Below are 10,942 nucleotides of genomic sequence, written 5' to 3' on the forward strand. Positions count from 1 at the left end.
CTGTTCCTGGCATGCTGGAAGACTAAAACTGATACAGATCTCTCCTTTAATAAGTAATTTTCATTTTAGTAAATACTTTCAGTGGAAGTAGATATGTATATTCTTATAACAACTCAGAAGTGCTCATCCAGCAAAAAGTGCAGCTGCATCTGTTTTAATCCATTTCACGTAAATATATAAGCTAATTATTATTTTTTTTTTTAAAGATTTTTTTTTTTTTTAACAGATCACAAGTAGGCAGAGAGGCAGGCAGAGAGAGAGGAGGAGGAGGCAGGCTCGCTGCTGAGCAGAGAGCCGAAACGCGGAACTCGATCCCAGGACCCTGAGATCATGACCTGAGCGGAAGGCAGAGGCTTTAACCACTGAGCCACCCAGGCGCCCCTATAAGCTAATTATTAATCTATTAAATAAGTGGAAAGGCTAATAGCATCTATTTTCACCCCCAAAGAAACGTTTATTTCACAACTTGGTAAAACCCACTTTAGGGTTTGTTGGCAAATTAAAATATTTACTCACAAAGTGATGAAGGGGACATTGTTGAAAATAAATGTATATTAAAACTGAATAGACCATTTGCAATGACATGGGTGGAGCTAGAGAATTATGCTAAGTTAGAGAAAGATAAATACCACATACTGTCATTCATATGTGTAATTTAAGAGACAAAACAAGCAAATATAAAAAGAGACAAACCAAGAAACAAACTCTTAACTAGGGAAAAAAATGGATGTTTACCAGAAGAGACGTGGGTGGGGAGATGGGTTAAATAGGTGATGGGGATTCAGGAATGCACTTGTAAGCACTGGGTGCTGTATGGAAGTATTTAATCATTATATTGTACACCTGAAACTAATAAACGTTGTATGTTAATGATACTGTAACTCAAATAAAAAATTTAACTAAAGAATTAAATAGAACCAATACATACGAGTTACAGAATGCAGCAGATGCAGGAATCGAAGTAGACAAAGATAAATACTTAACTAAAAGATGTTAGGCCGGTAACCACTGACAGTACAGAAGGGGGTGGGATATGAGAGTAAATAATTCTTTAGTACACAAGTCAAAACCACCCCAAACTTATTTTATGCTATTAAGTAGAGAAAGAATTTAAAAACATAGGCCCATTCTTGGTAATTCTCAGTAGTCTGACCCCTGCCCAATGCTGCAAAGCCATTGGGGGAGGAGGGAGAAAATTTTAAATAAATGGTTTAAAGTAATATACGGGCTGCAACATCTTTTCATACATTACCTAGGGATAGCACCACAGCGCACTCTGAAGCGGTTCTTCCTAAATTACTATTACCAGTATGCTCAACCGTGAGTAAATTGGTCAGTTTTGCTTGTTAAGAACAATACACAGTAATAAATGCAGAATCTGTTGTGGTCCTGGATTCTGAACATGAAGAGGAAAGGTATACAGCAATTCAAGAGTACGCGCTTTGGAGCTAAACTGCTTGGGAACAAATCCCAGCTTCTCCACTTACTACTCCAATTAAGTTCGCTCATCTATAAAATGAGAACAGTGTAACGGATTTCAGAGTTGCTGCGGATTTTAAAGCCCTTGGAACCCAGCCTGGCACACAAAGCTCAATAATTAGCTCTCGGGTTTCCAAAGAAATTCTCTTAGAATGTTAGTTCTGCCACTGCTTTATCGAAGTGCCGGGAGGGGAACACCTATTTGTCCATCTCCTGCTGCCGACCCCACGCAATTCCTCCTCTGGGATCAGCACAGCTGCCGGCGGCGGCCCAGAGAACTAACGTCCCTCCCCATCCGGAAATTTGAGATGAAAAAGCCCGCCAGGGTCCGGAGCCAGGAGGGGCGGGGTCAGAACGCGCCCCACTGTCCTCCCAAGTTCCGCGCCTCTCCAGCCCGGACAAAGCGCAGCCTCCTTTTTTTGATAAATGTGAGCCAAATCGGGTAAATTCTGAGGCTTCTGGAGTACAACGAAGACACCGGCAACAAGTCTTCCACCTCTCTACCTCCACGACTCTTAAAACTACAGCAGCCCGGACCAGCGAGCCCCTCAAAGTCCGCGAGACTCTGCACGGGGCGGGACCTCCGGGATAGCCCGAAGCCCAAGGGGCCTAGGATGGGGCGGGGCCGGAGAAGCGCGAGGCCCCGAGGCCGCGGTCCGTGGCTGCCCAAGGAGTGCCGGACGCGGAGCTCACTACACGCCACTTGCTTCTTTAGTCCTCAGGCCCCAGCCGTCGCATTCCTGGAGCTGCCCCTGTCGTGACGCTCTTTCCTATCTCCCTGTCACTTTGATTGTACGATGGGAGGGGAAAATGGAGCCTTTAAGTCAGGCATCTCCTAGGCACCGGCCAATGAAATAGGCCGTGGTGGTGGGGTCCTTTGCTCGCGCCGAAATTCAAAGGTATAAATATTTCCGGCCTGGGTGCCGATCGTGGGGCGAGTGTTGCAGCCGCTGTGCTAGAGTCTTCTTAGTAGCTCGCGAAACCCGGCAAAGTGGGCCGGCTTTCTGCTCTTGTAACCGAGAGTAGCTTCTAAGGCGCCTCAAGCCCGGACGGCCTGGCGCAGCGGTGAGGCTGGTGCGTGCTCGCGGCAGGTTGGGCCTAGTCTGGCGTTCCTTGGCTAGAGAGGAATGTTTATGTATTCCTGGGGAGCGGGTTTAGCAAGAAGGGACCTCAAACTAAAATCACTCCTAATGGTTTTTCTGACAGCATGGCTACTTCCTAAAGAAGCCTTGGAGAAGGGCAAACAAGTGTTGATAGAAAATCCTGGTAGGGGGAGGGAACAGGCCGAGTGACAATCTGGAGAGTATATGGGATTCATCTGTTTAGTGAATACTGATGACACTCCCCTTTCCCGGCGTCCTGGAGTCAAGCACTATTCGGGCATGAGCAGTGCACGCAGGCAAAGATTCTACAGGAACTTGTATTACGACAGTCTGGATAGACGAATAAATAAATACTGTTTAGTGTCATCTTTAAGTACGGTGAAGGAAAAAGTGAGGGGGCGGGGACAGGTGCATTTTTAAATAGGGAAGTCAGGAAAGACCCCATTAAGGTGACGTTTCAACAAAGACTTGATTTTAGTAAGGAGGGCGAGTCAAGTCAGTTTTGGGGAGCAGGACATTATGAGCAAAAGGGGTGGGTTATGAAATAATCAGTTTCTGTTAGAGTATGATAAAGATGGAAGGTAAGCCTAGAAAAATAAGTCGTTGACTTCTAGGTTGAATTAATGGTTTAATTAACTTCCAGTTAAGTTGGAAAAGGTGTCTTTACATCAGAGGAAGTAGCTGGGCAAGTGGCTGTTTTATTTCTATTAAGCTGTCATTCTTATGTTTTAGTCATTTACCGATATTATGATTACAGATTTCTGTCCCACTTGTATATTTCTGTTTTGTACAGAGCTCCTTTGTGGACTGTTCGATTCCTAGCAGTTTACCTGTCCAAGTCCCTAGTGAAAATGCATGTTAAGTCAATCATCCTTGAAGGATTTAAGTCCTATGCTCAGAGGACTGAAGTCAATGGTTTTGACCCCCTCTTCAACGCTATCACTGGTTTAAATGGTAGTGGGAAATCCAACATATTGGACTCCATCTGCTTTTTGCTGGGCATCTCCAACCTGTCTCAGGTAAACTTTCTGATTTATGTGAATTAAAAGTTTGGGAGCCTCAAGGGACTCCATATTGAACTTAGAGACTATTGCCAGTATTCTCTTCATTTGCAGTTTTGTTTATGTAAATTATCTTAGACCACAGTCCTTTAGAGGTAGATATTATTACTCCATTTTTCAAATGAAAAAAGCAGAAACTTGGGATTGCATAAGGTTTATCCCTTTAAGATATTGGGAGCAATACTCAAAGTCAGGTGTTCTTTAAGGCAGTCTTCTTCCATAATCTGTATTCCTACCCACTCACCCTGCATTATAATGCCTTTTCAGGATCAAAAGGAATTGTATGAACACGAAATTCTTAGATGCTGTCTTCCTAAGTCGTTCAAATGAACTTCAGTTAAGAACTGAGTAGAAAACAATTTGCAGGGGTGGAAAAGTCCTGTGGAGAAAAGCACTCATTTTAGGCGGTTTCCTGTTTTCCTTGCTTTTCTTGCATTTTTCCTTGCTTCTGAATGCAACTGTCTGTCATTGGCTATTAATGGACACTACAAGGGTAGTTTTCCAACAGCAAGAAATGCATTTTTAGTGCCATTTTGTGCAGTAGCGGGTTTTGTAATTGATAAACTTTTCTTTTGTTTTAGGTTCGGGCTTCTAATTTACAAGATTTAGTTTACAAAAATGGGCAGGCGGGTATTACCAAAGCCTCAGTGTCAATCACATTTGATAATTCTGACAAAAAGCAAAGCCCTTTAGGATTTGAGGTTCATGATGAAATTACAGTAACAAGGCAGGTGAGTGGCTTTAAAATATTTGGATATCTAAGAACTTAAGTCCAAGGTGTTTTTTGGCAATACATCTTTCGTGGAGAGAGAGTTTATGAGCAGAATTGATCAAATACTGACTAGATTTCTTAACAGTATCTTCCTTATGTTAAAAATTTGATCATGCAAATTCTACCATTTACCAAGAGGATTGAAAGGGATCTGAAAAGCCATCAATCAGTATAGGCACTCAACCACGCTTAAATCTTAATACTTGAATCTTCTCTGTGCTGGAATACCTATACTTGGGATCTAGTTATCTTCTGAGGCCATCTATTCTGTTACTGGACAGGTCTAATTAAAAAGTTATTCCTGTAAAATGAGTCAAAATATTGTCATCAACTTTTACACATTAAATCTGGTTCTTAGCATTGAGGAGGAAATCTAATGTTCCATGTTTTAATATTTAGGTTTAATATTTAGGTGTTAAATATTTAATATTTAAGCTAAATCTCTCTAGGTCTTTCAACTGATAATTTCTATTTCCGTCACTTGTCTGATCACACTGAATACAAATTTGCTCTAGTATTTTATGCCTTTATTATTATTATTATTATTATTTTTTAAAGATTTTATTTATTTGACAGAGAGAGATCACAAGTAGGCAGAGAGGCAGGCAGAGAGAGAGGAGGAAGCAGGCTCCCCGCTAAGGGAGAGCCCGATGTGGGTCTCGATCCCAGGACCCTGAGACCATGACCTGAGCCAAAGGCAGAGGCTTTAACTCTCTGAGCCACCCAGGCGCCCCGTATGCCTTTATTATTTTTAATGCATGGCACCTTAAATTGGATTTACCAGAATTAATCTCCTTAGGACAGGATTAAGCAGAACTGTCATTTCTCTCATTTTAAGTGCTCTTCTGTTTTCACCTATATGACATTGGCAAGTTGATAATGCATTATGAATTCATATCCAATTTACTTAAAATCACTCTAATTTTTTAAATGTGTGTTATTAGCTGTTATTGCTGTTTCTGTATGTAAGCAGTTTTAAAAAAATTTTTTTTAAAAAGATTTTATTTATTTGACAGAGAGAGGTCACAAGTAGACAGACAGAGACTGAGAGGGGAAGCAGGCTCCCTGCTGAGTAGAGAGCCTGATGCGGGCCTCGATCCCAGGACCCTGAGATCATGACCTGAGTCGAAGGCAGAGGCTTAAGCTACTGAGCCACCCAGGGGCCCAACACTCTGTATTTTATTAAATGTTTGCTGTTGCTGGGCATTCTTGAAGGCACTGGGAAATACAGAGAGAAGAATGAGAAACATTTTTTAAGGACCTCAGAATACACGGGTGAGATGATTATGCCCATTAGGTGACAATATAAGTTCTATAGTAAAGTATTAACAAGCTGGTATCTCATTGAAGCTCAATGATTAACTCTTTTTCTTTCTCGAAGTCACAAGTCATGTCTTTATTAACCCCTTTTAGAATCTTGTCAAGGATTGTTATCAAACTGCTTGTCTTTGGGACACCTGGGTGACTCAGTTTGTTAAGCCTCTGACTCTTGATTTTGGCTCAGGTCATGATCTCCTGAGTCTCCATGCTGGGCATGAAACCTGCTTAAGATTCTCTCTCTTCCTTTCCCTCTTAAAAAATGAAAAAAAACCAAAACTGCTTGTCTTTAGTTTTTAGTATCTGACTTTTGTTCTTTGGAAATTAAAAAGTGGAGGAAAGGGGCCAACCTATGAGGGTGGAAAAATTTCAGGAAGAGTGATGAGGGATCTAATATGTTTTACACATACTTGGAAACAAAGTCAAAAGTGACCTAGAGATCTAGTCCAATGCAGGGGAGGTTAGGAGGATTGTGCATGGTTATATGACTAGTTAGCAAAAGTCGTTGGATTAAGTCACGACAGTTGACTAATAATCTATATTGTTGTTGACCATCTCATACTTCCTCCATTATTTATTTACTCAGAATTGGTTTTATTTACCATTAGTTGGACAGAACAAACAAGTGAAACATATTTGGGAATTTATCATCTTAGTTCAAAATATGTACATTTATATATGTGTATGTATGTGTAGATATATATATATATAGATGTATATATATATATATATATATATATTTTAATTATGTTAGTCACCATACAGTACATCATTAATTGTTGATGTAGTGTTCTATGATTTATTGTTTGCGTATAACAACCAGTGCTCCATGCAATCCCTACCCTCTTTAATAATCGATCACCAAGCTCACCCATCCCCCCACCCTCCTCCTCTCTAAAAGGCTGTTTCCCAGAGCCGATAGTCTCTCATGGTTCGTCTTCCACTCTGATTTCTCCCCCTTCATTTTTCCTTTTTCCTAATATCCTCCATGCTATTCCTTATGTTCCACAAATAAGTGAAAACGTATGATAATTGACTTTGTCTATTTGGCTTATTTCACTTAGCATAATCTCTATTTTTTAAAATACTTCTTTTTTAGGTGGTTATTGGTGGTAGAAATAAATATTTAATCAATGGAGTAAATGCAAACAATACCAGAGTACAAGATCTCTTCTGTTCTGTTGGCCTTAATGTTAACAACCCTCACTTTCTCATCATGCAGGTATTTTGTTTATGGTCTCTATATAAATGATTTTGACATCGTTTATTTTTAAGTTATTATAATAGGAGAAGTGCTTATTTTTGGGTTTTCCATTTTTTGTTTTCTATTATACTGGTATTTGGGTACCTGTTAAGAGTTTAGGTTGGTTATATGTACTGGTATGTTCTAACGTACACATTTGAAGTTTGAAGGATGTGTAGAAGTAATTTTCCTTGACTTATTTTATTATAAGAATAATACATGGTCACTAAAAATTTTTAAGACTATATTGTCATAGTGTATCCTTTTAAAGTACTGGATTCAAACATTTTATTATTTCAAATATATGTTAAATTTTAAGTTATTTCTTCCTTAGACACTTACTCAAATGAAAAATAAGTGCTAATATTGTCTTGTCCTTATGTTATCTCACTTGACTCATCCATCTGTCCTCTTAGAAAGTCACAGCAAGGCCAATGGCAGGATCCTGAAGCAACCAAAATAACATTGTTTTTACCACATCCCAGCCTCAAAGCTGAAAATTTATTTCAAATGAATCTAAATCCTAAGCAATATGATGCCCTGTGGGTTGGGTAGTGGGGTTTGGTTTTGTTTTTTGATAGTGATATTCTGGCATTGAAATAAAAGATGTTACTGTTTTATTTGAGGCCCAGAAGTGTGCAGTATATTTCTAGAAATTATCTTGGAGCACAGCCGTTAAAAAAAAAAAAAAAAAAAATCAAGAAGTGTTCAATAATTATGCCAACATTTATATATTTATATACTTGTTGGAGACTTTTGTATCATTGTCTCAGAAATATGATCTGAGTTAACTTGGTATTATTTAATAACTGTATATCACTGGTAAGTGAAAAGGTAAATAGCAAAATTCTGGAATTATAAGGTACCTTTGTTCTCAAATGCAATGGAGGTAAAAGAAAGAACTAAAAGACTGGTATATTAGGATAGAACAACTTCAGTGCAGATAAACATGTATACCTTTAGGTGACTCTAATTTATCATTATAGTAACTGCCATTTTATTTTTCAGGGTCGAATTACGAAAGTATTGAATATGAAACCTCCAGAGGTAAGAATATTCTTTATGGACAGTAAAAATTATAATTATAGATATTGACTTTTTTTTTTTAAGTCAGTTTTTTAAACATAATCTCTTCCATTTAAATTCTTGGGAACATTACTAAGAGTAATTAGTCAAGAACGTCATGTTTTGCTTTTTCTTTTTTTTTTTTTTTCTTTTTCTTTTTTTTCTTTTTTCTTTTGTTTTTCTGTTTGGCACTATGTCACCCCACCTTTTTAAAGCTATGTAACATAACACTTCTGAGCCTTTGTTTCCCCATGTGTAAATTAGAGTCAAAAGTCCTTACCTCAGGTATTTTGAGGATTAAATGAGAAAGTTTAAGAAAAGGCATGGGACATTGTTGAGCAGATTTTTTGTTAATGGAGTTGTAAGTGACATACTAGTTTCAGGTATGCAGCATAGTGATTAAATATATGTAGTCATTGCAAAATGATGGATGTTAAAAAGTCATTTGTCATCCATCACCACAGTTAACAATTTTTTCTTACGATATCTTCAAGAGTTATTCTCTTAGTAACTTTCAAATATACAATGCGGTATTATTAACTACAGTCACCATACTGTACCTTGTATTGCCAGGACTTCTGTAACTGGAAGGTTGTACCTTTGATCACCTGTACCCATTTTGCTCACCTAGTAACCGCTATCTCTGGTAACCACTGATATGTTCTCTGTGAGCTCAGTTTTGTTTTGTTTTATTTTTTTCTTTTTAGATTCCACTTACAAGTAAGATTATATGGTATTTGTCTTTCTCTGTCTAACTTATTTCACTTAGTTTAATGCCCTCAAGTTCCATCCATGTTGTCACAAATGGCAAGATTGTATTTTTTAATAGCTGAATAATATTCCATTGTACATATATATATTTATATATCATATTTTTTAATCCATTCATCTATCAGTGGACACTTTGTTTCCATGTCTTGATATTAATAAATGAAGGTGCAGATACCTTTTCAAGTTAGTGTCTTTGTATTCTTTGGATAAATAACCTAGAAGTGAAGTTGTTGGATTATATATGGTAGTTCTATATTTAATTTTTTAAGGAACCTTCATAGTTTTCCATACTGACTGCTCCCAATTTATATTCCTACCAATAATATATAATGTTTCCCTTTTCTCCACAGCATCACCAATACTTGTTATTTCTTGTCTCTCTCTTTTTTTTTTTTTTTAAGATTTTATTTATTTATTAGAGAGAGAATGAGAGCAGGAACACAAGCAGGGGTGGGTGAGGGAGAAGTAGGCCTCCCGCGGAGCAGGGAGCCAGATGCCAGGCTCGATCTCAGGACCCTGGGATCATGACCTGAGCCAAAGGCAGATGCTTGAAGACTGGACCACCTAGGCACCCCTCTTGTCTTTGTGATAATAGCCATTCTAACAGAACTAGTAGCTCATGGTTTTAATTTGCATTTCCCAGATGGTTAGTGATGTTGAGTACCTTTCATATACATATTGGCCGTCTGTGTGTCTTTTGTGAAAAATGTTTTTTCCCATACACACGTTCCTTATGTATTTGGGTATTAGCCCCTTAGCAGATTGATGACTTAAAACTGTTTTCTTCCCATTCTGTAAGTACCCTTTTCATTTTGTTTGTGGTTTCCTTTGCTTTGCAGTTTTTCAGATTGATATAATCCCACTTGTTTAATTTTGCCTTTGTTGTCTTTGCTTTTGGTGTTAAATCCAAAAAAATCCTCACTATGAGTAATGTCAAGGAGCTTAACCTGTGTTTTCTTTTAAGAGTTTTGTGTGTCCAATATTAAAAGAAATTTGGCTATATCAAGCAGCCTTTCTCAACCAGTGTTCCCTCTCAGAGTTAACCCCTACAGAAAAAGAGTTGAGTGAAACTGATTCATTGCATGCAGTGAATTGCTTTAGGGTATGGAATATTAAGACTTAATTTTAATTTTTTTCTTGGAGCCCCCTTGAAAAGAGTTGATATAAAGGAATGAATAATTTGTACAGGAACAAAGGCTTTGTAGTTACTCTTTTCTACTGAGAAGAACTAAGAAAACTGATAATTGGTATCAGCAGTCTGGTTTGAACAGAGGTCATGCATATCTTTTTTGGATAACATCTTAAGGGAAACTTCTAATTTGAAACCTGCCGAATACATAGAAATCAGTGGTTTCGAGAGAAATAATTCTGTTGAAATAAGGATTGATGGTGAGTAGAAGCTTCTGAAAAAGGAGTGCTGGCAAAATTCTTCTACTTTTAAATCGTAATTGATTAGTGTTTGCCTTTTTCAGGGTGCTTTTCACATGAATTACTTTGTGTAATTCTCAAGTGTTGTGAGATATTAAGTACCCTGTGGATGAAGAAACTGGCACAAAAAATTAAGTTACTTGCCGAAGTTCTTAAAGCACGTGCCGTGGTTGGAATGCATGCATGTGTTATATCATGCTTCATCCTGGCAAAAAATGACTGAAATCTCTTGGAACAATTTTAATTAGAAACTTCTAAAGTGACAACTGAGTATTGTTAGTCCTTACTTTTTTAATACTTATTATTATTATTTTTTTAAAAGATTTTATTTATTTGACACAGAAAGACACAGTGAGAGAGGGAACACAAGGGGAGTGTGAGAGGGAAAAGCAGGCTTCCCGCCGAGCAGGGAGCCTGATGCAGGGCTCGATCCCAGCACCCTGGGACCACAACCCGAGCCAAAGGCAGATGCTTAACAGCTGAGTCACCCAGGCACCCCTATACTTGAAGGTAAAAGAGGAGGGAGGAGTACTGACTTCAATTTTTTTATTTTTAAATTTTTAGTTTTAGGTAATTTATATACCCAACATGGGGCTCAAACCCACAACCCCAAGAATCAAGAGTCACATGCTCAGCCGACAGAGCCAGCCAGACACCCCTGGCTTCAACTTTAAAAGAGATTTACTCTGGAAAAAAAAAAAAA

At 38.3% G+C, this 10,942-nt stretch overlaps 1 protein-coding gene across 1 annotated transcript in view; it reads left to right on the plus strand.

Moving 5' to 3' along the window:
- The first annotated feature begins 2,522 nt into the window (after positions 1–2,522).
- Positions 2,523–10,942, plus strand: part of LOC111146264 (structural maintenance of chromosomes 2) — a 58,502-nt gene continuing 50,082 nt past the window's right edge. The window contains exons 1-5 of the mRNA XM_022501739.1: positions 2,523–2,553; positions 3,376–3,601; positions 4,225–4,374; positions 6,832–6,954; positions 7,984–8,022. Coding sequence (XP_022357447.1) covers positions 3,434–3,601; positions 4,225–4,374; positions 6,832–6,954; positions 7,984–8,022 — 480 coding nt within the window. The 5' untranslated portion in view covers positions 2,523–2,553; positions 3,376–3,433. The remainder of the gene's footprint in view (positions 2,554–3,375; positions 3,602–4,224; positions 4,375–6,831; positions 6,955–7,983; positions 8,023–10,942) is intronic.

This window comes from Enhydra lutris, unplaced genomic scaffold (assembly GCF_002288905.1).
Source record: "Enhydra lutris kenyoni isolate GAN:26980312 unplaced genomic scaffold, ASM228890v2 scaffoldscaffold13, whole genome shotgun sequence".
Lineage (NCBI taxonomy): Eukaryota > Metazoa > Chordata > Mammalia > Carnivora > Mustelidae > Enhydra > Enhydra lutris.